Source organism: Vipera berus, assembly GCF_964194415.1.
Source record: "Vipera berus genome assembly, chromosome: 9".
Classification (NCBI taxonomy): Eukaryota; Metazoa; Chordata; class Lepidosauria; order Squamata; family Viperidae; genus Vipera; species Vipera berus.
In genome coordinates this window covers 7,490,852-7,518,227 of record NC_138212.1, presented here as the reverse complement: position 1 = coordinate 7,518,227, position 27,376 = coordinate 7,490,852, and the positions used below count along the sequence as shown (strand labels likewise).

Sequence of the window (27,376 nt, the reverse complement as noted above, 5' to 3'; positions counted from 1 at the left end):
ACTATAGAACAGATTGGATGGTTTTGCACCAAATCACCAATGCTTTTGGGTAAAGCTGTATGATTGAGAACCTCATATAATGACTGATTTTTAATGGACCTCATTTGTGGAGTGCAATTAAGGTGATGTACACAATCCACAGAATGAGCCCAGCACCAACTGCACAATAGATAAATATGCGGGCCAGCCTGGAATTTTCTCGAGCAGCTGTATGGTTCCCACTTCGGTTGGATTCTTGAGTCTGTGGAGAAAGAGACATACTGTAAGTATCAGATTGGTGAGCAGTTGAAACTGAGAAGCATCTCCAGAAATAAGGTGGCCAGCAGTATTGTGGAATGATCAGCTGACCTGGGACAAACAACCCATGTTGTTTGTCAGGTATTATCACATCACCATTATGTGATAGATTGATACAAGCCTTGCAAGATGAAGCTTACTTAGATCTCAAGGTTATGGGATTTAATTTTTGCTCCAAAGTAGAATCTTGAGATCCTCTGATTGGAAACAGATATCAAATTCTGGTTCAGAAACTTAACATATCCTAGAATTAAAGAACTGAGTGCCTTTGAGCATATATGAAGTTAGAAATGACTATTACCAGGGCCAAACCCATAAGCTCTTGTAGTAGAGAAGAAAATAGAATAACAGAATAACAAAGTTGGAACAGTCCTTGGAGGTCTTCTAATCCAACCCTCCACTCAGGCAGGAAACCCTACACCATTTCAGACAAATGGTTGCCCAATCTCTTCTTAAAAGCCTCCAGTGTTGGAACATTCACAACTTCTGGAGGCAAGTTGTTCCACTGATTAATTGTTCCCACTGTCAGGAAATTTCTCCTTAGTTCTAGGTTGCTTCTCTGCTTGATTAGCTTCCATCCTTTGCTTCTTGTTCTGCCTTTAAGTGCTTTGAGAATAGGTTGACCCCCCCCCTTTTCTTGGTGGCAGCCCCTTAGATATTGGAACACTGCTATCAAGTCATCCATAGTCTTTCTTGTCATTAAACTACACATATCCAATTCTAGCAACTGTTCTATATATATTTTAGCCTGCAGTCTCTTAATCATCTTTGTTGCTCTTCTCTGTACTCTTTCTAGACTCTTAACATCTTTTTTACATCATGGCGGCCAAAACTAGATGCAGTATTCAAAGTGTGGTCTTAACAAGGCATTTTTAAATGGCATTAACACTTCACATGATATTAATTCTAATCCTCTAGACCATGGATTTTTTAAATAGCTCCATGTTAGGTTATATTGGACTATGTCTGATTTGTAAATTTAAAGGAGGCATATGATCTAATAAAACACCAACTGATCTAACATTCTACAAGAAACATTGGGAAATCTTTCCCATTGCAGGATGAATTAGGGAGAACAATGGGATGACATCGTGGGCAGTGAAGAATTATTGGAGATATAATGCAAACAGTTTATTAATTTCTTTCTTCAGGATGACGTGAACTGCAGGTGAAGTAGTGCATGAGAGCTTGTGTGCTTTAAACCAGCAGCTCCCAACCTTTTCTATACCCCACACCCCTAGAACGCTTCTGACATATTCTCGCACCCCTTACAAAAGTTTGAAATAATGGCAACGAATTATGCATACACACTATAATTTTGAAAACCCAAGTTTTTGCATCCCCTGGAATGTCGTCTCACACCCCCGGTTGGGAACCCCTGTATTAAACTATCTTCAGAACAATTTATGATAATTGTGTCCAATAATATTTTCTGATTAATATTTAGACATAGCATAGTGCTTTTCTGGAAAGGCGTTGCAGAGAGTGGTGAGGATGTCCAAAAAGATCATTGGCAGTTCCCTCCCTCCCATCCAGGACACAGCACAGAAGCGTTGTTTGAACAGGGTCCGTAAGATTATCTGGGACACTACACATCCTCTTCACAACCTGTTTTCCTTGTTACCTTCTGGGAGGAGGGGGCTTCGTGGTATCCGTAGCAGAACATCCAGATTCAGCCATAGTTTCATTCCATACAGCATTAACCTTGTGAACTCTCAGGCTTCCTCCTTCCGTTATATAATCAAGGTGGACAGTATTTAATATTTATTTGTTATGTATATGTAGGGATGTGGGTCTATACATATGTTGTGTAGAGTATGTTTTAGGTGTGTGTCATGTATGTGTTTCACTTTGAGAGCGGGCAACTAAATTTCATTTTTGATCTGTGCCGTTGTGCCCACAATAAAAAAATGACAATAAAGATTATCTTATCTTAATATATTTTGGTAGCAGTAGAGGTAGTTATGGAATATATATCAACTGAGCCCCAAATAGCTCACAAAAAGCCTTTTTAGATTTTTTTTAAAGTATTAATTATTTACTGTTAGATCACAGTAACACCAGTCAACATGTATTATCTACTCTCATCAAAATGTCAATAAGAATATGCGATAAATTATGTGACGAGAGAATATAATTAGTTAACCTATTATTTTGCCAAGTGTCAGGCAGTGGCAAAAGGTGCCAGAGATTGGTTGTTTGAGGATCCAGAAACAATGAACACCATTAAATGAAGAGATTTCAAGCTTTAATGTTTTAATTCCAGTAGAAATTAAATGGAAAGACAAGAAAGCATAAGATATTAATTAGATTGATCTCCCTTCATCTGTTGGGGTACCTGTTTCAAGCAGTGGAAAGACCCCATACGCCCTGCATATACAGCTCCGATCTCAAGCCTATGCAGTCTCAGCTTAATGGGCAATATTCAAGGTTTTTATTAAAACCTAGCAGCTAGACTTCATCATCCTTCTTATGTGGTCACAAGATTAGAAGCCCTAGTCTTGAGTAGATAATTCTGGGATAGGAATCAAGTCAGGTAAGAGGGCATAGAGAAGAACAGCTGATGATTAAAGACTTGGAGACTAAAACATACGAAGAACGGCTGCAGGACTTGGGTTGGCCAGTCTAAAGAAAAGAAGAAACAGGGGTGACATGATAGCAGTATTCCAGTATTTGAGGGACTGCCACAAAGAAGAGGGGGGCAGGTTGTTCACCAAAGCACCAGTGGGCAGGACAGGAAACAATGGTTGGAAACTGATCAAAGAGAGAAGCAACCTGGAATTAAGGAGAAACTTCCTAACAGTGAGGACAATTAACCAGTGGAACAGCTTGCCTTCAGAAATCATGGGCGCTCCATCACTGGAGGTTTTTAAGAAGAGACTGGACTTGTCTGAGATGGTATAGGTTCTCCTGCTTGAGCAGGGGGCTGGACTAGAAGACCTCCAAGGCCCCTTCCAAATCTCTTCTATTATAAGTTTTCTCTCCCCTTATTCATCAAGCAAGAATGAAATGAACAGGTTAAACAAGCAGAATGAGCTTTCAACTTTTAAGTTTTCTTAATATGAAGGAGAAATCAAAATATGTCACTAACTGTCAAAATACAATGGTCTTCTATATTGCCACTATACCTATGATCTATCTATCTATCTATCTATCTATCTATCTATCTATCTATCTATCTATCTATCTATCTATCTATCATCTATCTTTCTAGTGATTAAGTATTGACGTTCAAACCCTTCCCCCAACAAAGAGTTAATTGGATAAAATTGTGCCATTCATTCTTTCAGTTTAAGCTACTTTGAAATGAGTGTGTGGTATGTGGTTGAAAGATGGGGATTCTACTCATGCCTCCCACTTTGAGCTGCTAGAGGAAAAGCAAATCACAAAATTGGGCAGAATACAAATGAAATAAGGAAAGGAAAGGAAAAGAATGAAGAGTTATAGAAATAATACAAATACCCTAAGAAGGAAAAACAGGCAACTAAGTGGAAATATAATGATACCACATAGTCTGTTCCTCTGCAAATGCCATCTACTTTATATTCTCTCATTTGTCCCCTTACTAATCTCCTCCTCTGTAGCAGTGCAGCCCCCTAGGGACATCCCCACAGTACTGGAATTACAAAAGGGGCTCTTGATGAGTTGGAACCCACCTACTTTAAACCATATGATTCTGTTCCCTTCATTTTTCCAAATATAACTAAGAGGGACTTTGGAAAAACTCAAAAATCCAAGTTCCCTGCCACCTGCAGCACCCGTTCCCAGAGAAACTTACTTTTATAGAACAAACCATGGTCACAAACTCACCTTTATGGAATAAATCACAGCCACAATCCCGAAGGGTAGGAAACAGCAGAACATGGAGCAGATGGAGTAGCGCAGGTAGTCAGGCTCAATGGGGGTCTGGACATGTGAAATAAAGATATCCTCCTGAGACTCAACAAATAGATCTTGACGAGCCTTTGCAGAAGGTGGACCCTGATACATCTGATATTGGGGTGGAGGGGGTGGTGGCATTGAGGAAGCTGCCCCATAGCCCAGAGAGGGTGCTGGCTCAACATGGAATTTAAGCGAATCAGACTCTTCACGAGATTTTTGTTCAGGAGAAGGAGAAGGATTTGCGGGGACCGGAATATGGGTTTCATAGCTTGGGTTGGTCATCATGCAGAGCTGCTCTCTCTTCTTCTTTTGTCACTGCTAGTGGAGTCCTATCTTGGCTTTTGATTTTCTTCCACTTCAACTGCCCTGGTGAGTTGCTTAGGTTTTCTCCTTGGTGGTACCTAAAGTCTGTTTTCCAGCTCTTGCTTCTGTTCTTCTCTCGTATTTGGCAAGCCTTCTAAATCTCTCTTGTGCTTGATGCGTACCTTATAATGCAGTTTGCTTCTTTTTTATCTTGTTAAGAGACTGCTATGGATTGCTCTGGCTCTCCAGCGGGATGACATCATTGTGACTTGAAGATCAGGAGAAAGAGTGGGTGGAATAAAGAATGAGGCAGACAGGACAAAGAGATTGATGGACACTGGACACGTCGTATGGAAAGGTGTGCCATGCTGGAGTTTGATAGGATGCAGAACATCTGTTAGTCCAAAGGCTAATTAAATAAGCCCAAAGAAAATAAAATCCAAATAAATCAGGTTTATTTGGGCATGTTCAGAATTTCATTACAAAAGTTAATGGGGCAATTTTGGATGGGTGGGGGTGGGGGATGCTGAAATGAAAGGGAGGCAGTTTACAGACCAGTAGTTAGTGCTGGTGGAGAAAATGTGGGCTAAGAAATTTTTAAGAAATACATTTTAAGAAATACAATTGCATTGACCTCCCCCACCCCATCCAGAATTCTCCAAAATGCAAATAAGAAAGAGCCAATTCTTTTGTTCTGAGGAGTATAAAACACATGTTGGCAGGCCATATATGACCCCAGGCCCTTGTTTTTGTGTCCCTGTTACAGATGGACAGACTTGCATACCTGCACACACAGGTGCACAGATGTTGTGTCTTGCCCCTCTTCACAACTGAAGAATAACAGTTCCAGAAATGTTCCAGGGATCCATCGTTGACTTTGTGGAACCCAACTGCTCAATGTCCTAAAATCCGAGAAGAACAATCCCAGCAGATGAACAATCAGTCTCTCCTTGAAATCTCCACGAAGAAAAAGACTGTTCACCCTGAAATTAATTCTCCTATTAAATTGTTTTCATATTCAAGACTCAGATGAAAGGTGCAAACAGAGTAATTATTATGAATTCAAGTTGTATCGTCCATCTCATCTAAACAACTCTGGGTATTTTACTGTAGACTATAATGTACAATTCAGTGATACATTCCCATTAGGCTTTACACTGCTCCCTTGGGGTACAGACTACCACTCTTTTCTACCTCCCAAGTGGCAGAATCCTACCACTTATAGCTCCATTTTCCACGTTTTTAATGGAAAAATTGTTGTGGCCTTCAGTTGGACTTATTCATTTTGCCCATAATATTTTCTGAGAGGGGCAGAAGAGAAGAACCAATAAGTGCTGTATAAAGGAGAAATATTTCTTTTCGTGACTTGGAGAGTCTGCCTCCGTTACCATTATCATTAACTGCATTGCACCATTTTGTTTTGAAGTAGTCTCACACTGCTGATTCAATCAATTTATCTGAATTATGCTTTGCATGGAATATTATGCCAGTGCATTGTCTGTTCCTGCCTAGTTTTCCATCCTGCCAAGTTACTGAGAGTTAATAGATTTTTCCCATGTATTAACTCTCTCCCTACTTATTCTCATTTATAGATCTGATTTCTTCTGATCTATCTTGAGAAGGCACCTCTTTTGAGACATTTGCCACCTTCCCATTCCTTCTGCAGGCTCAGCTGTTTCTTATCTAACCATTTTCTAATCGGTGGCTCTTCCTCCTATCTCCCAAATGTCATGGTTCCGACATATGAGACCAGCAAAAAGAACTCCAAGGCAAAAAAATTTCCTTAAAGAACATATTTATTTAGCTACATAATATTGGCAAGTTCAAAAGTGAACCCAAGATTGAAATACCCCCCCAAAGGTTACAAAGTTACAAAGTTTAACTTCCCACCCCAGTAGTATGTCATAAACCACTAACGAAAATTACAGCCTGCCAAAATGTAGTTAGCAATGACCTTGGTTCCCACAGAACAATTTATTGTTATGTCTAAGATAAAACACTCATCCCCCCTCCCAATACTGTGGCAACCGAAAACGAAGGGAAAATGGCTTCAGCTAACTTCTTTGTAGAGTTGAGACCAAGATCGTTCCCCTGTACCATTACATGTACCAACCCTTAAAGTCCTCCAAACTGGTTTAAAGCTATAGTTTTGAATGCCATTGGCGGGATGCTTGGAAAGAATGGGCTGTCAGCTTTTCTAGGTAGATTGGATAGGAAACATCGCTGGATGGGCTGATTCTGCAGTATTGGAAGGCTACGTTAACAGGACCTTGTAAGCCTGAAAGTACAAATCTCCTACTATCGCCTTTAAAGTATAAGAAGTTAGGGTTCTTCCTGAGCCTCTTTCTCTACCCATTATGAAGCTGCAGGCTATGCCTTCTCTTACCTGACCATTCCCTAGGCAGCATCTCTGAGCCTCATTTCTTAGGTCTTTCTTACATACCACCCAGTGGCGGGATTCAGATATGTGAACAACCGGTTCTCGGGTGTGGATGCCACTTCCGGAAGTCCATTCTGGGCCTGGGCAACAAAAAATTAGCTACCGGTTCTGTCGAAGTGGTGCAAACCGGCTGAATCTCACCACTGATAATGTCTCTAGACAAGATGGGTGGCTCATAAGTTTAATAGGTAAGTAAGTAAGTAAATAAATGAAAATACCATTTACAATGGATGAATTTAAGGCATAAAAAGCAACAGATGGGGCAGGGGGGGGGCCTTCCCTTCTTGTTTGTATTTTAATTTTGCAGGGAGGAGGGGAAAGAAAACGACCCTGCTGAAGTTTGGCTACTTTGCTGTCAGGTTTTAGTGGCGGGAATCTTTATTTATTCCAAACATTTATATGGCCACCCCTCTTGTACCAAACATAAAATGATGTCTACTTAGAATAAAAATATTAAAGCCCAAAGACCTGAACGTTTCCCATGTAAGCCACAATAAGTTCGTTTAACTTATTGCTAAAACAAGCCAGATCTCGAGTCCTTTTCAGAAGGTCAAAAGGGCGGATTTCCCCTCCCCCCCCCATGAAATCTGTGACTGATCCTGGGAAGTGGCTGAAGAATCTGGGTGCCATGTTAGAAAGGAAAGGAAAACAAGGCTGAAATGACTGGCAATGTCTGCAGAGACTCTTCATGAGCTGAAGGTTCTCAGAGGCTTCAGTTCAATGGAAATGACAGAAGGATTGCCGTTAGAGGACTCGTCTGGGTAGATTTCCCATTTCCTTATGGAGAAGTACAAAAGTCCTTTGCCCTCTGTTTTATAAGGCCTCTTATTGCCTTAATAGATCAATCTCTCTCCTTGGAAACCAATGTGATTCAAGGGCAGACCTGCTCCCATCGTGCAATTCTTCCCTTCAGCTAGAAATCCAAGCTAGCCAGGGAAGAAAAATTAATAAATAAAATAAAAATGTGCTGAAAGGAGTCAAAATGCTTTGCACATTGCAAAATGTGTACTGTGAGCCAAAGTAGGCATTATAATAATTACAGAGCTTGGAACCATGCCCGTTTTTATATTTTATTTTATTTTTCTTAAATACCAAGTAGCCATTTCAATTAGGAATTGTGGTGTTGGATGAGGCGTGCTTTCACTTTTCCCTCCTCAGCTATTTCTTATGAAAATAAGTCTTACTCCGCTGCAGTTAGTATCAGAACAACCAGGGGTAGTAGGCCTGGTTTTCTAGACGGCTTGGATCCGAAGTCCCATAAGGCTCAGCAACCTTGGCTAAGGAATTTCCTGTCATGTGAAGCATAGCTCCACATAGAGGACATCAAGCTTTGATTATCCCAGGGAAAAAATAACTCTCATTGGCAAGATTTTTTTTAAAATCCCATTTATATCCCGCCCTTCTCCGAAGACTCAGGGCGGCTTACAATCTAAGAAGCACAAATCAATGTGCTTAGCAATAGCCTTCATTCTATGTATATGCCTGCTTATTAGGGCTTTCCCCCCCCCCAAGCGGCATTATTACAAAGTCAGCTTATTGCCCCCAACAATCTGGGTCCTCATTTTACCTACCTCGGAAGGACGGAAGGCTGAGTCAACCTTGAGCCTAGTGGGATGCGAACCTGCACTAATTGCAGGCAGCTGGTGTTACTTAAGGAGGCAAGGAAAGGTCACCGTACTTTGCAGTTGTTTTAACGTTCAAACATTTTCTGCAGGGTGTGTATGCTATGTGTGGACCCAATAGATATTTCCAATTGGTGACCCAATGAAAACCTTACTGGTATCGGGCAAAAAAAAATGCACACACAAAAATAAATAAAACAGATGCGAGCCAGTTAAACTAAGCTCTCGTTCTGCCCCCGATCAAAATGCATTATAATTTCCTGTTTTAGCTCATTTAACAAATTCATCTTTCTGTCCCACCTTTCATTTTTGACATTACTGATTTCCATTCCTCTCTGGGGAATTTTGGGAGTTGAAAGTCCACACGTAAGGGCTAGAACACAAATTAGCATTTATTTCATTTATAAATTTACATTAGATTCAACCAAACATTCTTCACAGGATTACACTTCATACATTTCATAAAGTCCTGCTTTGTATTGTATCAGTGCAGCACACAGAATCAAGTTGTCAAGTTGCAGGAAGGGCAGATGCTATTTGGTTAGTACATAATAATTTCCAACAATAAGAGCAATGTGACCATAACATCAATTATACAGAAAGATGAGACAGGGATATTCCTATGATCACATTAAAGTTTATAATTTGGAGTCAATGTGTGTCAGGATTTGGAAACCTACATGAGGATAGCAAAGTGTTCGCTTTTGATTGATGATAACACTGTGTCTTATATGTAATGATAATGTCTTACGGTACATTGTTTCAGAGAAAATATGAGAAATATCCTTATGGTAGGTTTCCAACAAATTGTGACTTCGGTTCTCATGTCTAGTGTATTGCATCCCTTTCATATTAATGAGGTTTAGAACTGATTAAATGTATTTTAAGATCAGCAGTGTTCACCACCAAATGAACTCATGCTTCACATGTGGCCTGAAGACTGATACATTTACTTTTTTCCCAAGCTATTATTTCAATCTGGGGCCAATACCAATCAGAATTCTCGATTAATAGGATTTCAGACAGCCCAATGTTGTCTTCAATGTAATATGGGGCAGATCTTAGGTCCTGTTTGCTGGTCAACAAAGCATGCGTGAGCTAGCCTACAACATGGGAAATCTGAAGGACCAACTTATGGTTAGTTTCTGTACCAAGAGTTTTGCACGATTGACATTAATTGAAAGACTATGATTTTAATTTAGATTTCTGACTTCTCTTCCATGTGCTAAGGACAGAAGTCATTTGAGATAATAGGGTGGCTTCAGCCGTTGTAATTCCCAAACTGGTTCTGCTGACTTGAAACCGAGGCAGCAGCTACGGTGTAGAACACAGTGAGCAAAATAATGGTCAGAACGATCCACGCAATCCCCAGTCCAAGTGCTGTGTGATCCAAGATCAGTGCCAGTCTGGAATATTTCCTCGCAGACGCGACGTCTCCCTGTTGATTGGCCCCTTGAGTCTGCGGATGGAGGGGAGGAAAGAGGTAAGAAAAAAGTTATTGATACCCCTATAATCAATTGACTCTGGACATGCGAGAGAGCAAGGAGAGGCAAATGACAAAACATGCATGAGAACATAATTTTTAAAATAAAGATGGCAAGTGCGAAGGCGGAAGAAGGGAGGGAGGGGAAAAAAAGAACAAGAAGAGAAGAAAATATGTAAGGAAGAAGCAAAGGAAGAACAAGAGAAAGAGTAAGGCACTAAATACAGAGTGAAACAAAAGACTGGTGAACATACTATTTATTCTCTCTCTATCTGTGTGTGTGTTTGCAAAAACCTTGATCGTATTGCAGAAGGACAAGATCAGCCTGGGTCTCAAATTAATTCAGCTGAATCCCTTTTTATCCACTTGGTGCACTTGGACCCATACTCTGTTTTAAAAATCAAACTCTTTGATAACTACTCCAATTGATTTAGCTCATCAGACTGAATACAGACGGTCCTTGACTTACAACCGTTCATTTAGTGACTCTTCAAAGTTACAACAGCACTGAAAAAGTGACTTATGACTATTTTTCATATGACCCTTGCAGCATCTCCATGATCTTGTGATTAAAATTCAGATGCTTGGCAACTGATTCATGCTTATGACCGTTGCTGTTTCCCAAGGTCATGTGATCATATTTTTTTTGCAATCTTCTGGCAAGCAAAGTCAATGGGGAAGCCAGATTCACTTAACAACCAGGTCACTAACTTATCAACTACAGTGATACACTTAACAACTGTGGCAAGAAAGGTTTTAAAATGGGGCAAAACTCACTTAGCAACTGCCTCACTTAACAACAGAAAATTTGGGCTCAACTGTGGTCATACGTCGAGGACTACCCGTAGAGAGTTTGCACAGTACTTTGGGTGGTGTAAATTGGATTGGAAACAGATCATCAGCAATGAGAGATGAACTGATTTAGTGGAGAAAAAAAAGACTCTGGCTATCAAATGCAAGACCTAGTTATGTTGAAATCAAGTCGTTGCCTGTCTTTCAACCACATGGCTGAGGCAACAGGTTAGAAACCATTGCCAATCTCTGTCAGTCATGAGCAGTGGTGGGATTTAGCCAGTTCGCACCACTTCGGCAGAACCGGTAGCTAATTTTTTGTTACCCAGGCCCAGAATGGACTTCTGGAAGTGGCATCCACACAGAGAATTGGTTGTTGACATATTTGAATCCCACCACTCCTCTCTCTCTCTCTCTCTCTCTCTCTCTCTCTCTCTCTCTCTCTCTCTCTCTCTCTCTCCCTCCCTCCCTCCCTCCCTCCCTCCCTCCCTCCCTTCCTTCCTTCTTGACTGCATGATTTTATTTTGTCTACATGAAGTTCTGCTGCTTCTACCTGCTGTGATTCCTCACCAGCCAGTGTATCCGGCAGCTGAGTCTGAGGAATCAGATGAAGAAGGAGGGGTCTGGAATGACATTAGAGTCAGAGGAAGGCTCTGAGGAGCTCCAAGACTTACAGTTGGACGAGGAGCCTGGCCCCTCTACTCGCGCTCAGGCTGAGACACAGCTGTGCTGGGAGCCTGAGTTGGATAGTGATGAAGAACAGTTGGGACAAATCCAGGATGCACGAAAGCACAGGCAAGAGAAGCGAGTAGCTCAGAGGAATGCAATGGGGTGGCTCCAAAGGCAAAGGAGAAGGCATTAGGAAGCCATGCCCTGGCTGAATTATAAAAGGGAAGGTGTTGGAGGTGCTGGTTGCTGAAGGCAACCGTTCGTGTTGAGGGTCGAGTTTCTGTGGACTGTGTTTGTTTGCCTTGGACATTGACTCAGGTCTGTGAGAATCAAAGGGGTTGGTTTGTTCCTGCCTGTTTCTTGGAAGAGGGCTTTCTCTATGTGAGCATAACAAGGATTCACGTAGGCTGGGATAGAACAGTACCCATATTCAATGGGACTGCCCTTCAAAAGGACTTGGACTTTGTGTCTTTGGTGCAAAATGCAGTAGCCCAGCTATTATCAAGAATAAGTACAGTAACAATGCCACACTTGTTCTTTGTTGCTCTTTGGTTGCAAACAGACATTGGGAGCCAATTCAAGGGGGTGGTTTAGCCTATAAAACTCTATGTAGCTCAGTACCTACTGTATGTATTGACAAGTTTGTCTCTTTTGTTTCGCTCATTCTGTATCTACATTCTGTATCGACATTCTGAGTGGGGCAGTTGGGAGTCCCCACCTCACACAAAGGAGTAGGGGAGAATCTTCTTGGCAGCCCTGTTCCTATAGCATAATGTGTCCTAAGTGCAGTGGGCTGCCTGCCTTGCTTGCATTTTACAATGTTTGGTTCACACTTGGAGCAGATTGTGGACTAGGACTGTCTTGGTGCTTGATTTTTTTTTTGTATAGTTTGGTTACACTGATCATTTTCACTGTGCTTTTCTCTTGCCATCTTTTAAGCTATCCTGAACAGGATAGAAGAAAGAAAGAAAGAAAGAAAGAAAGAAAGAAAGAAAGAAAGAAAGAAAGGAAGGAAGGAAGGAAGGAAGGAAGGAAGGAAGGAAGGAAGGAAGGAAGGAAAATACAAAAGATACATAAAATATAATTATGTTATTGGAGAAACACCATGAAAGCCCATGCTGAATCCATAATCAGCCATGGAAACTCACTAGGTGATTTGGTGCCTGCCTGTATATCTCTGCTGGAAGAACAGAAAATACTGGATTGGGTGTCTCTGGGGAGTGTCCGTCGACATCTCTTCACTGTGATGCTATTATGAGAAAAACTTCTTTTTAGGGTTCTGTCCCTTCGGCTGCTATAGGAAAGGCAAGCCATCAGTTCTATTGCAAGCTGTGGCACTTTCCTGGTGGCCTTCCAACCTGCAGGCATTCAATAGCAGACTACGAAAGTAGCATTATGATTTTTTATAACTTACTTCAGCTAATGTTCAAATCGCCAAACTAAATTTCTGGGAGGTTTAATGCACTTCTCCGATGCATCCCTTTATCTTAAAAAAATAAAAATAAAACCCCACCCACAATAGTTTGGTATCTGAAACACTTAAAAAAAAATAGGGTAAGGCCCATAACAGCAACATGTTTGCTAGAAGGAGTCATAATTCCGTTACAGGGGGTCTTCGACTTACAATCGTTCACTTAAAGATCGTTTCAAGTTGCAATGGGACTGGAAAAAAAGTGAAGTACAACCATACCTCGCACTTATGACGGTCACGGCAATCCCATAGTTAAGGGAATCAAAATTCAGGTGCTTGACAATCGGCATGTATTTGTGATGCCTGATGCGTCCTGGGGTCTCGCAATCACTGTTTGCCCCCTTCCCAGCTGGCTTCCAACAAAATCAATGGAGGAAGCTGGATTTGTATGATTTGCTCGATAACGTGAGTGATTCGCTTAATAACTGTGGCCAAAAAGGTAATAAAATCAGGTGTGACTCACTTAACCCCAAACCTAACCCCTCTGCCGCCCTTGCTTAGGAAAGTAAATTCTGATCCCAATTGTGGTCGCAAATTGAAAACCACTTGCACGCTTCATCACATTCATCCATGCTTCTGCTTGCGATAAATAATTCTATAGTACTTCAACAATAATCAATTAAGGCAAATCAGTAACCCTGATAGCTCTTTGAAAGGAGCTCTTATCTCTGCAATGCTAGCTTTCCTTCTTTGAACTGTATTTGTTCTCTGAGTAAGGACTTGTGTTAACAAACCCTTAACAGACTTTATTCCTTTTTTTTCTTGCTCTCTTTCCTTTTACTCCCTCTTCTATAGTCCTGTCCCTGCTTCACACTTTGCTGCAACAAGTGCGGGCTCTTTTACCTCTTATGAAGACTAATCTAGCATTGACCATTCTCTCTCTCTCTCTCTCTCTCTCTCTCTCTCTCTCTCTCTCTCTCTCTCTCTCTCTCTCTCTCTCTCTGCCTCTCTCCCTGCCTCTCTGTCTCTGTCCCCCCCCTCTCTCTTTCTCTCTCTCATTGAAACTTACCCTTATCGAGAAAATCAAGGCAGCAATGCCCAAGGGGAGGCAGCAGCAAAGGAGGGTGAAGATGGAGTAGCCCAAATAATCTGGTTCATTGGCAGTTTGGACATTTGCGATGAAGATGGTCTGTTGAGGCTGGACAGGTATGGCTCCAGGAGGCGCAGAGTAAGCTTGGTACTGGTATGGCATAGAGGGAGATGGCGCATACATTGGAGGTGGTGGATTGATAGCTGATTTCATCGGATCAGGCTGATACCCAGGTTGAAGGGGCTCATTCATTTCAGCTGTCTTCTCTGGATTGCTCATCTTGCAACCTGGTCTCCTCTCCTTTCTTTCCTTGAAGTTCTGCAATGACCTGTCTTGTCTCGCTTCTCAGCACTCTTCTTCTTCTTCTTTTTTTCAGAGGCTCCCCCAAGTCCGGCTGATCTTTCTTTCTTTCTTTTTTCTTTCTTTCTTTCTTTCTTTCTTTCTTTCTTTCTTTCTTTCTTTCTTTCTTTCTTTCTTTCTTTCTTTCTTTCTTTCTTTCTTTCTTTCTTTCTTTCTTCCTTCCTTCCTTCCTTCTTTCTTTCTTTCTTTCTTTCTTTCTTTCTTTCTTTCTTTCTTTCTTTCTTTCTTTCTTTCTTTTCTTGGTTGCACTTTCAATCCACACTCTTCTTGCTTTGCTAGTGCTCTCACCGACTGAAACTTGTCTCGTCTGGAGGTCTGTTTCTGATAAGTGGTTACTTTATGATAGAAATTGCCCTGCCCACAGAAGTAACAGTTCCTTCTTCTCTTAGAATGAGATTTGTCTGGTGTTGGGAAATGTGGCAATGAATAAACAGGGATGAAGCTGGACTGGGTGGGGCAGCACTAGCAAAGAACGGATATTTCCCTAGCAGCAGATGATGTAAATTCAGTTACTCAATTATATATATATATATATTTTCTCAGTAAGGGTAGTTAGAGAAGCTCCTCCTATCAAAGAGACCTACTGCTTCACAACTGAAAATAGAGATAGGTTTTGGACATCCCTTACATTTATTTCTAGGGTCAGTGTTTTCCCTCCACCATCTTATTTACTGCTAAATAAGCTGCCAGTGGAGCTGAGGACTGCCCCCGACCTCCGTTCATTCCGCCGGGACCTGAAGACCTGGCTCTTCGAGCTCTCTGGCCCAGGCTGAGAATTTTAATTTTAATTTTAATTGGGGTTTTTATTTGTTCAGGGATTGATATAATTGTTTAATTGTTTTTAACTTTTGTATTTTTTGTTTTAATCACCCTGTAAACCGCCCTGAGTCCTTCGGGAAAGGGCGGTATATAAATACAATAAAATAAATAAATAAATAAATCGTTTCCACACTGGCTGGATTTATTGCCCCCCCACTTACTGGTGAAAAAACAAAACAAAACAAAAAAAACCTGTCACCAAACATATAACAATGTCATTGCAGAAAGTTTCATCTAAGCCAGGGGTCTTCAAACTTGGCCCTTTTATGACTTATGGCCTGGCTGAGGAATTCTGGGAGTTGAAGTCCATAAGTCATAAAAGGGCCAAGTTTGAAGATCCCTGCTCTATGTATGCTCATAGACAGGAGTCTCTCCAAGACTTGTGGACTTCAACTCCCAGCATGGCTGGCTGAGGAATTCTGGGATTTGAAGTCCACAAGCCATAAAAGGGCCATTGTGAAGACCTCTGCTCTAAACAATGGACATGTATCTCCTGCAATTGTCTTACAAGGTAGGCCTGCCTATTAATACAGGTAGCCCTTGACGTACGAGCACAACTGTGCCCAAAATTTCTGTTGTTAAGTGAGACATTTGTAAAGTGAGTTTTGCCCCATGTTTTCTTGCCACCGTTTTTAAGTGAATCACTGCAGTTGATAAATTAGTAGCCCGGTTGTTACTGTGAATCTGGCTTCCCCATTGACTTTGCTTGTCAGAAGGTCACAAAAGGGGATCACATGACCCCGGGACCATCATAAATTCAAGCATCTGAATTTTGATCCCATGAACAGTCACTAAATGAACTGTGGTATGTCGAAGAAATACCTGTAGAGGTGTATAAAGGTAGTCCTAAACTTATGACCACGGTATAACTGAGCTTGGCAATTACAGTTGTAAGTCGTGATGATTGTGAAGCAGGCTATCCTATGACCAAACCAATTGTTCGGTCTTGTTTTGCAGAGATCGTTAAGTGAACTCCATTGTCATTAAGCAAACCCTTTGTTTGCCATGGGCCAATTTTCTTGCCAGAAACTGAAGTAAATTGGAAGTAAACGCTAGTTTCTGGCAAAAAACACCCCCCCCCGAAACAAAAACCCTTTGTAAATGGCAATCATGTGACAGCAAGACACTACAAACAGCTGTAAATGTGGGTGGATTGTTGAGTGCCCAAAATACAGTCATGCAACTATTGGGGGGAAGGCATTTTACTTGGGAAGCAGCAGCACCTTTGGCAAAGTAGGTTAGGGTGTTTTTCTTCATAAAACAGTAAAAAGATGGGTTACAAGAGTAACAGCTAGCTCAGGAGGTCTGGGAGTTGAAGTCCACGAGTCATAAAAGAGCCAAGGTTGCCTGTTGTTGTTAGCTGCGAAGTCATGTCCGACCCATCGCGACACTATGGACAACGTTCCTCCAAGCCTTCCTGTCTTCTACCATCTTCTGGAGTCCATTTAAGCTCACGCCTACTGCTTCAGTGACTCCATCCAACCACCTCGTTCTCTGTCGTCCCCTTCTTCTCTTGCCCTCCACCTTTCCCAGCATGAGTCTCTTCTCCAGTGAGTCCTTCCTTCTCATTAGGTGGCCAAAGTATTTGAGTTTCAACTTCAGGATCTGGCCTTCTAAAGAGCAGTCAGGGTTGATCTCCTCTAAGACTGACCGTTTTGATCACCTTGCAGTCCAAGGGACTCACAGGAGTCTTCTCCAGCACCATACCATTTCAGGCAAATGGCTGTCCAGTCTCTTCTTAAAAACTTCCAGTGTTGGAGCATTCACAACTTCTGGAGGCAGGTTGTTCCACTGTGCAGTTGATGCTGTGGGGTGTGGGCAGAGGGCATGGTCGCCGTGGTGCTGCAGGGCCACCTGGGCAATCTGCTGTGGTGGGCTGTGGGTGGTAGGTGACCCTGTGGGTGGGTGGGTTGGGGGGTGGAGTGGGGGGCAGAGCGGGGGTGGGTGGGCATGGTGGTTTTGGGGCACACAGTGTCTAAAAGGTTCGCCATCACTGCTTTAGTGGGAATTGAACTCATAGCTCTTTGGAGTGTAGATGACTATATGCAATACATTAGCAGCTATTTAGTTTCTGGTGCTCAGTTGCGGGGGGTGGGTGGGTGTGGGGGCATGTTATGGAGAGCTACAGGAAGAATTTTCCAATTTCTGAAAATCTCGCACAGGAAATGGATTTGTTCTTTATTATCCTGGGAGAAGTGCCAGAACCAATTAGTGAAAGTTGCAGGGAAAAAAAAGGAAATTCAAATCAGTCATCTAAAGGAACGTATGAAGTGTATAAACATTCGTTAACGGAACAAACTGCATGATTTCTCCTTTGCTGGGGATTTCCCAACAGAAGCTGGATGTTCACCTGTTAAAAATGCTGAAGTGAATCTAACATGGGTTAGAACTAGATGACCTCTGGGGGTCATTAACAAATTTATTATTTTTATTATGCTGAGATTGTATGAACTCTCAGCCGATGTTCTAACGTTGCTTAAAGTGTCTTTCCTCCGTTTTTCTCCATGAGAACAAGCAGCGTGAACTGGGAAACTGTAAAAAAAATATTCTGGGAAGATGTTCTGGGATGGCACAGGTTTTGGACTAGAAGACCTCTGAGGTCCCCTATGAATCTATGTTCTGTATTCAAAACAGGGACTGGCTTCAGTACTTTTATGAAGAAGCCAGTGGGTGCTAAATTGTTTACCCACATCGCTTGCTAGCTGAGTAACTTGCCCTTCTGATACAAAAAAGCTTTTTATGTTTCCTTATTATTTTTAATGATTACCTGAAATTGAAAAGACACCATGATAATGGAAGATAAGAGTGTTAAATGGGAAACTAAGAGTCATTCCATTAACCCATTCCTTGTGCTTGCAGAATAAACTGAATTATATATTCTGGGTTTGTAGTTCACTTAAATGTTGCAGAATCAAGAGACTCAGACCCCGGAATCAAAAGAAGTTTGTTTTATTTTGCGCAAAAGGTTCAGAGCAAAAAGCAATATCAATGTCTGAACACGTTTTCAGGGAAAAGCAAGTACATATATAGTCTCCAAAAGTAGCGAAACATGGAAATGTAACTTAAGAGCTCTGATTGGTTACGTGCGTTCTAGGCCCCTTCCAGCTCATCCCTAGCCCCCCTTAGCGATGCTAAATTATAGCTAAATGTCTTGCAACCATTTCTCTGGCAAAGGTTCACAGGTGTCTTGCTAAGCGTCTACGTTTCCTGCACCATGTTTGTGGTTAGCTACAAGCGAGACATATATGGTTAGCTGTAACTGAACTCTGTGCTGGCCTATGAGGTGTGACAGGCAGTTGAACTTGTGGTTTGGCATTCTCCATTTCCTTGTTCTTTTCTAACTAATACACACGTTTTCTTTGTGCCTCACTTTTATGTCCTACTTTTATGTCACGCAGCATTTTTATGTATTCTTTGTATCTTTCTTTATTGTTGTTGTTAGCTGCGAAGTCGTGTCCGACCCACCGCGACCCTATGGACAATGTTCCTCCAGGCCTTCCTGTCCTCTACCATCTTCTGGAGTCCATTTAAGCTCACACCTACTGCTTCAGTGACTCCAACCAGCCACCTCATTCTCTGTCGTCCCCTTCTTCTCTTGCCCTCAACCTTTCCCAGCATTAGGCTCTTCTCCAGTGAGTCCTTCCTTCTCATTAGGTGGCCAAAGTATTTGAGTTTCAACTTCAGGATCTGGCCTTCTAAAGAGCAGTCAGGGTTGATCTCCTCTAGGACTGACCGGTTTGATCGCCTTGCAGTCCAAGGAACTCGCAGGAGTCTTCTCCAGCACCATAGTTCAAAGGCTTCAATTCTTTGGCGCTCAGCCTTTCTTATGGTCCAACTTTCACTGCCATACATTGCAACTGGGAAGACCATAGCCTTGACTATAGGCACTTTTGTTGACAGGGTGATGTCTCTGCTTTTTAATGTGCTGTCTAGATTTGTCTTGGCTTTCCTCCCAAGGAGCAAGCGTCTTTTAATTTCTTGGCTACAGTCCCCATCTGCAGTGATCTTGGAGCCCAGGTAAATACAGTAAAATCTTTATGGCCTGCCTCAAAAGTACACCATACTTTGCCTAAGGTTATCATGAATAAATCTTGGTAAACGTTGTGTGTGCGTGCAGCTCCTAGAATATACAACTGACAATATGCAACTGTTGTGAGGTCTCAGCTACGTAGCTGGTGATTATTTTTATTGAATCTAATGAAAACAGTTTACAAACTGGTCATGAGCCAAGGTCTGGTTTCAAAAAGAGCAAATGCAACCCTAGGCTAGATCAACCGTAACAACTCCAGGTAACCGGTCATTCCTCTCTCGGTTGGACTGGCAGATCAGACCTAGAATATCAGGTTTGATTTCGGGCATGTATTTTAGGAAGGACATTGACAGACTGGAGCATGTCTGGAAAAGGGCAACCAACAGCCACTGAACTTTTCTGAAATTGTGTTTTCCTTTAACTCAGCTCATATTTGAGACCTGGGCCATGCAGGAGAATATTAAAATACTAAGCCAGGTCCTCAGCAGGTCACGAAGTTTAGAAGTGAGCAATGTCCTTCTTTAGTAGTACAGACTCTCCCTGCTTTATAAGTGGCAATAGGATAGGATGGTAATTTGCGATAGGGGCTAATATCTGTAACTCGGATGGAGGTTTGTTCTCCGAGCCTGTGGGTTGGTTTCTGAACATTTCATTACCAGGCTAGGTAACATCCTCAGCGGAACAGGATGGTAATTATTACCATAATAAATTTCACCATGAAATGATAGCCAGTGCTATGTGATATTTGCTTTACTGTTCTAGGACAATTCTGTTATACTAGTTAAGACAGGGGTCTTCAAACCTGGCCCTTTTATGACTTGTGGACTTCAACTTCCATAATTTCTCAGCCAAGCACACTGCCTGAGGAATTCTGGGAGCTGAAGTCCACAAGTCATAAAAGGGCCAGATTTGAAGACCCCTGAGTTAAGACGTTCCTTGGGCACATGGATGAATTTTTAAGTTCAAGGACCATTGAATTAACATGCACAGTGGGCAAAGCTGCATTATGAACATGCAAAACTCACAAGCAATAAGCTAAGTCAAGGCTTTTCAACCAGTGATATGGGTACCACCTGTGGTACATTGGCACCTGGCAAGTGGTACGCGACCATCCTAGAAAAGTGGTAGCGGTAGCAAGGGAGGGGAATGAGGTGAATCAGTGGCAGCACCGCACAAGCCTGAGCAAGAGATGGCTGGAGCTGCAGGGCTGTCAGGGCTCAGTGTAAGCGCCAGGATCAGCACAGGCTCCAGCTGGAGCTCGGTGCTGATCTCGGCGCTTCTGAGCCCAGAAGAAGCGCCGATCAGCTGGAATGTTGCAGCACCTCCAGGGTCTTGTGATTTACATTCAGATTCTTGGCAACTGATTCATATTTATGATGGTCACAGTGTCCCAGGATCATGTGAAGTGACCAAAACCTGCTGCAACCACCCAGCAGATGGGGGGGAGGAAATAAAAATCAAACACCTCCCTACCCCAGCCCCTCTGCCAATCCTCAACAGAAATGCTCATAACAATGAAAACCTCAGACAAGAGGAAGAGCACTGCCGGGTGGGCAGGCAGGTGTCTTGCTGTGGCTTGGGGGGCACTTTTTTCAGTGCCATTGTAACTTCAAACAGCCACTAAGCGAACTGTTGTAAGTCGAGGACTACTTGTACTTCATCACTTTTTTCCTTTTTGCGTGTGTGTGTGTGTGTGTGTGTGTCATCAGGTTTTTGACACCTTGCTAGGCGACTGGTGGTAACCAGATGTTGCCATATCCTAAAAGTGGTACAAAAGGTGAAAAGGTTGAAAAGCCCTGAGCTAAGTGACTAATTAGTTAAATAGCTACGTAGTATTCTACTTGGGGGTAGCTATGTTTTATTGCGCAATTTGCTTCAGTTTTAAACATGTAATATTTTAGTTTGTTTTGGTTTGAGACTGCAAATAAAAGTTGATTAGTTCAGACCTGTTTAGCTTAGACTGTTGAATTCAGCCAGAAAATTCCATAAAAGGGGTGAAAGGGATCCTTTAATGCAGGGTTGTGTTTTTTTTTTTAAAAAAAACTTGGCAACTTTAAGATGTCTGAACTTCAAGTCCCAGAATTTCCCAGCTAACATGCTCCCAAAGCAATCTACAAATTGCTCAGTTAGTCCCACATCCCCGTTGAGAGTATAGAGGTAGGACCCATGGCTTGTTCTATTAGCTCCTTCTACCATAGGAGTAGAAGGAACTAACAGAATATACACTCACATTTAAGTTGTTGAGATTAATATGAATTCCATCCAAAATGCTGGCTGGACTTAAGAAGGCCATTTCACTTCCAGCAGATTCTCCCCAGAGGGACAGTTGCTAGCCAGAGCAAATTCTTGCTCATGTGTTTGGGCGGGAAATTAAAGTTTATGGGGAAAAAATATGTAGCAGGAAAGAGTTGGAAGTAAGCAGATGGAATATCATTCTTCCATCAATCTCTATCTAAATTACTGGACAATACTATCCTTTAATTATTACAAATAAAAGGGACGATGGGGGTTATGTGAGCCATTTCTTTATTTTCATCATACAGTATTTATTTCAGCCCTCAGATGTTAATCCCACTGTTCTGTTCCCAAGAGGTGAGCAAAAACCGTTTCAAGAAAACCATGAACCATATTTGATGATCACCCCTGTCAGATGTATTCCTCTTGCGTACGGGACTCTAAAAAGGTGTATTCAGATGCTTTCTTGTATTGAAGGAAAAGTCTTCATCATGGTTCAGTCCAAGCCGGGAATAAACAACATGGCGACTGCTTTAGAAAGAAGGTTGCAGTTTATTGAAGAGGACAGCCAGAGAGAAAGATGGCTCTGTAAGAAAGAGAGAGAGAGAGAGAACATGTAGGGAGTGGGTTTTTCTACCCTCTGGGGCTTTTGTTTGGAGTTGTTTCCTGTGCCTGTGTGAAGCTTTGTATTCCCTGTGTCATGTATTCTGACCTGAGTCTTGGGTGTGCCCTTTGGCATCGGTGGGTTAATCCTATTATGTCCTGTATTAGAGTTTGGGTGTGGGGTATGTAGATTTTAGGTGCCTTTGTCTTCTTAATCTTCTAGCTTCAACCTTCCTGAATGGATTATCACATCTGCATTTCTACAGAGCTGGTTTCTGCTTGGGGGAGGGAGACTTGGGGCTATTAAGAAAAACTGGGCATGCTTTTCTGCCTCTTTAAGATCCTTTGAGGAAATATACTTTTCTGCCGTTTTAATATTTCCTTCTCTGGGGGGCTGACTTCCCACACTAGATTCTGAAAACAGGCAGAGGAGATTGTTGCAGAACCAGGGAGCAGAGAAAAAACCTGCTGGGTGATTCATAATTGAAGGGAAGGGGCTTGATTAACAATCTGTAACATCAGAATTGGGGTGTTCTCAGTGACCTATATTAGATGAAGGGGGGAAAAAACACCCAGTGAAGTCTGGAAAGCACTGATCCAGAATTTAAAATTTGGAATGTATAATGCAAAAGTAAGAATAACTGGAGAAGGCCCTGGTGTTTGGAAAAATCACAAGCTATATGTACAAAAACAAAAACCCAAAAACCAGGACAATGGAAAGCATTGTATCCGAGGTAGGTCGAAACCATCTCTGATGACATGGGAAGGTACTTACAAGGCCTCAGTGGTTCCTTGTAGACCAGGGGTGTCAAACTCAATTTCATTGAGGGCCGCATCAGCATTGCGGTTGCCCTCAGGGGGCCGGGTGGGTAATGGCCAGGGTGGGCGTGGCCTACTGGGTGGGCGTGGCTAGAGTGCTTATGGCCTACTGGGTGGGCGTGGCCAGCTCTACATTGTTCGCATCAAGGGTGCCTAGGGGGGCCTGGGCAGGAGTGGGACAGATCTGAGGGTCTCTGGCAGAAGGAGGGTCTCTGGGCCAGGGCCAAGGCAGTGGGGGCCGTTCCCTCACTGTTTCCAGGATGGCTTCGCGGGCCACAGGAAACCACTTTGTGGGCCGGATCTGGCCCCCAGGCCTTGTGTTTGACATGTCTGTTGTAGACAATCCTGGCCAAAGAATGTCCCCTGAAGGTCATGAAATTTCAGAAACAACTGAATGACCGAAAGACTACAAACAAATGATCTGTTGTCTTCATTACTGAAATGTACGGAATAGTCTAACAAGTGGAAATGAGAAGATGGTCAGCTGATGGGAGGAGGAACAGTAGAAAGGAGCTGATCGCAACCCTTTCAGTGATTCCAAGGAGAGTGATAGTTCAATTCTGATGATGACAACAGGACAGCTTACAGGCATGTTATATCCCATTTGATCCTCGCCACTTGACACCCCCTTTCCCTTGCTTCAGTAGGTGCTTTGTAAAGTCGGACTATGCTTATCAGGGGAGGTCTAAAGCTTATCACTCATCATGTACAAACCTAGCTGCTAGAACCTCAAATCCTCATTCTATAGCTGGTGACGGTAGTAAAGAGCAAAGTAATCCTGTGTTTTTCACTTAGGTGTGAACAAGCTGCGGTATCTTTTGATGCAGTTGCCCAGTGCAGATGATTTTCAAGCTTTTGGCCTCTGTTTTGTATCTCCAGAAAGAGAAGAGACAACCCTTCAGGATCTCACAGACTGATACACGAACACCAGAATGACAATGTTGATAATCAAGATGACGATGCCAAAACCGAGGGCTGCGTGGGAAAAGTTGCGTGCCAACTTGGAACTTCGCTGCGCAGCCATGATGTTTCCAGAGTGGTTGGCATCCCGAGTCTAGAGAGAGGGAGAATGACGCAAGGGATTAGTGAAGAGGGGAAAAAAAGCCCCTTTTAAGCTGGAGATTATTTTCTGTTTACAGGAATAGATAGTGCCGAGTGGTTTCAGAACAGAAGTCCTTGCACTGGACAGTTAAGAACTTCTTTATCTCAATCAACAAACATTGATCAGCAACCCAGCTATGTAGGCTATGATAGGACAGACTCAACCTTCGCCATATATGCTGACCAGGGGATGAGAACAGGATTTTTCCAAATTCATACTTCTCTGTTTGTTGACACTGGTTTATAGACATTCATTGTTAACTAACAGCGTTCCATGCGCCTTTGGTGTCTAGTCATGCTGGCCACATGACCACGGAGACGTCCTCAGACAAGCGCTGGCTCTTCAGCTTTGAAACGGAGATGAGCATCGGCTCCTAGAGTTGGAAACGACTAGCACGCATGTGCAGGGGAACCTTTACCTTTACCTTATTGTTAACTATTAGCATTTTAGTTCCCTGCTCGTCCCAGATATTAGTGCCAACTTCAGCATTTTATTTTGACATGGGAAAGGAGAATCAACACCCTTTTACTAATCTTTGCTGCTATGTTTGGCCTTCTCTTTCTGCTACTTTCTCTTCTGCTTTTGTCAGACTCAATCCGTATGACTGCCCAAAAGACGTGGGACAGCAGGCATGGATACTAGTTGTTTTCTTGTGTGTTTTTAATATGTGATCCAAATTCTTGATGATGAGAATAGGATAAGCCAGTATTAAAATACCAAGAAAAATGTTAAAGAAAAAAATGAAAGAAAAAGAGAAAGAGAGAGAGAGAGAGAGAGAAAGGGAAAGAGAGAGAGAAAGAGAGAGAAAGAAAAAGAAAGAAAGAGAGAGAAAGAGAAAGAGAAAAAAGAGAGAGAAAGAAAGAGGAAGAGAGAGCAAGAGAGAGAGAGTGTGGGGGTAGCACTTCGCTATGAGATCAAGAGGTGGCATGAAAAAAATAAATTACAGGTAGTCCTCTACTTACAACAGTTCATTTAGTGACTGTTCAAAATTACAATGGCACTCAAACTCATATTTATGACGGTTGCAGCATCCCGGGGCCATGGGATCCCCTTTTGCAACCTTCTGACAAGCAAAGTCAATGGGGAAGCCAGATTCACTTAACAACTGGGTTACTAACTTAACAACTGCAGTGATTAAACTTAACAACCGTGGCAAGAAATGCAAAATGGAGGAAAATTCACCTAACAACTGTCTCGCTTAGCAACAGAAATGTTGGGCTGAATTGTGGTACTAAGTCGAGGAGTATCTGTGTACCCCAAAGTGAGGACAACATAAATCAGCTATTTGTGAAATTAAAAAGACCCAGCTTGGAGTTCCCAGTCAGCTATGGAAGTAAGTCACTGAGTTTTGGGACAATCTCAAGAGGTGGGGGGAAAAAAGAAGAGAAATGAGTGATGTGTAAGTGCCTTTGAGCTCCTGTATGAAAGGCAGGCTATTAAATGATAAAATGAGTGTGTGACATGATGGTACAGCCTTCTTCTCTTCCCTACATGCCTATAATATCATGACGCACAAACAAAAGCTGGCCTTGCAAACTTGTATTTCTAGATTTATCCCTTGTCTGCCCCTCCACTTGAAGACTGCAGGAATATAAATCTTGGAAATAGATATAAAGCAGAAGCCCGCTAAACAGTTGTGAAACTGCTTTAGCCACAGATTTTTGTGCTCGTGCTGCATTAAACGAAAACCTTATTATTATTATTTTTTATCTTGCTGTCTCTGCAACCATAGCCCATATGAATTCTCTGTTTTCCCTTGCTCCAGGCTTTGAAATTGTGCGGAATTTCCTCCCCCTTGAACATGTACCTGAAGTATAAAGGGTGAGTTGGAGAAATCTGAAATCTCAGTGATTTGAGAGAATAGAATAGAATAGAATAGAATAGAATAGAATAGAATAGAATAGAATAGAATAGAATAGAATAGAATAGAATAGAATAGAACAGAGTAAAGTAGAGTAGAGTACAGTAGAATTAGAATAGAGTAGAGTAGAGTAGAGTAGAGTACAGCAGAATAGAATAGAATAGAATAGAATAGAATAGAATAGAATAGAATAGAATAGAATAGAATAGAATAGAATAGAATAGAATAGAATAGAATAGAATAGAATAGAATAGAATTCTTTATTGGCCAAGTGTGGCTGGACACACAAGGAATTTGTCTCCGGTGCATAAGCTCTCAGTGTACATAAAAGTAATAGTGATAATCATGATCATAAACAACATGAAATACATTCATCATAAGTCATAAAATACAACACTTCATCCTAAGAGATGTTGAGATGTTCTGATGTAAGCCAGTTTGGGGTTAAATGAGCTGAGCAAGAAAACCAGAAGTCTAAGTTCTAGTGCTACTTTCGGCATGAAGTCAAATTGGGTGACTTGGGGCCAGTCCCTTTCTCTTGTCCTTAGGAAGAAGCCACTTCCAAAAGTGCTGCCAAAAAAACTGGAGGGACTTGAGCCGAATAACTGCCCTCCTAAAATCTTGGAAGAAGAAGAGAAAGAAGTTGCTCTAAAGTGGCTTTGAAAACCAACAATGAAAGGGCCAGGTCTTTCCCCATCCTCCCTTGCAATTTATTACTGCATCCTACTCATCTTATCTTCTCAAATCCTTACCTGTATCGAGAAAACCAAGGCGGCGATTCCCAAAGGTAAGCAGCAAAAGAGCATGGTGAAGATGGAGTAGGCCAAGTAATCCGGTTCATTGGAGGGGTAGACTGGGGTGATCAGGACCATCTGCTGGGGCTGAAGGATCGGTGGATAGTAGGCTGGGCCAGGCAAGCCATAGGAAGGAAGCATTGGGGCAGCTGCTCCTTGGCCCGTGGGAAGTGCTGACCCAGCAGGGTCCGATTCTTTGATGGGATCTTTTTCTGAGTAGAAGGGTGGATTTGGACAGGCAGGTTGATCACTGCTGAAGGTTTGGTATTGTGGGTTGCTCATGTTGCTGGCTTTTCGGCTGCTTCGCAGGCTTCAGATGGAGTCACTTCACTTTTGTCCAGTACTAATTCTTCCTTATGTCTGTTTCTGATGTATTGCAGGCTGAATCTGATTTTCCTCTCCCTCCTCTTGTACTTTCTCCACCCTTCTTGGCTTCCTCCTTCTGCCCAGTGGCCTCTTCTGGTGGATCTTATTGCTATCTCTCTATATCAATTACAGCATCAACCCCCTTCCTGCTTTTCTGGCATGTGAATGGATCCCTCTGCCTTGAGCAGCACAATTTTTCAATGTTCAAGCCCAACAGATGACTAGATAATAAGTAACTAAACTTTGCCTGCTGACACTTAAAGGGGAAAGTTTAGAAGAGTTTTATTCTTCGCCTTTTAAGGTTCTGCTTGCCTGCCAGGCCTGTCCTTTTGCTTATCTACACAACACAAATTAATTCATTGCCATGAGAGCTTTCCAGACGTAGGTATAAATATTTA

At 42.2% G+C, this 27,376-nt stretch overlaps 3 protein-coding genes and 1 long non-coding RNA gene across 6 annotated transcripts in view; 2 read left to right on the top strand and 2 right to left on the bottom strand.

Moving 5' to 3' along the window:
- The window catches only part of TMEM147 (transmembrane protein 147), a 44,823-nt gene extending 39,313 nt beyond the window's left edge, over positions 1–5,510 (top strand). For 2 of the 3 annotated variants that reach the window (XM_081335026.1, XM_081335025.1), the window contains 2 exons: positions 4,702–4,840; positions 5,249–5,510. The gene's annotated coding sequence lies outside the window, so the exon portion shown is untranslated. Of the gene's footprint in view, positions 1–7; positions 263–1,744; positions 2,044–4,701; positions 4,841–5,248 lie in introns of all 3 variants that reach the window. The other variant, XM_081335024.1, reaches the window with a different exon arrangement.
- Positions 5,511–8,918: 3,408 nt separating this feature from the next.
- On the bottom strand, positions 8,919–14,746 carry LOC308672003 (proline-rich transmembrane protein 1-like). The gene is made up of 2 exons (XM_081334538.1): positions 13,969–14,746; positions 8,919–10,003 (listed from the first exon to the last, which is right to left on the bottom strand). Exons 1-2 carry the CDS (start codon positions 14,266–14,268, stop codon positions 9,806–9,808), a joined length of 498 nt encoding a protein of 165 aa, XP_081190664.1. The 5' UTR covers positions 14,269–14,746; the 3' UTR covers positions 8,919–9,805.
- Positions 14,747–21,719: 6,973 nt separating this feature from the next.
- On the bottom strand, positions 21,720–27,121 carry PMIS2 (PMIS2 transmembrane protein). Its single transcript, XM_081335130.1, has 3 exons — positions 26,571–27,121; positions 23,584–23,909; positions 21,720–22,019 (listed from the first exon to the last, which is right to left on the bottom strand). The coding sequence occupies exons 1-2, from the start codon at positions 26,892–26,894 to the stop codon at positions 23,754–23,756; spliced, it is 480 nt and encodes a 159-aa protein (XP_081191256.1). The 5' UTR covers positions 26,895–27,121; the 3' UTR covers positions 21,720–22,019; positions 23,584–23,753.
- LOC308672316 lies at positions 24,350–26,577 on the top strand. The gene is made up of 3 exons (XR_014027390.1): positions 24,350–25,290; positions 25,723–25,778; positions 26,347–26,577. It is a non-coding gene; the product is annotated as an uncharacterized lncRNA (long non-coding RNA).
- Positions 27,122–27,376: the final 255 nt, after the last annotated feature.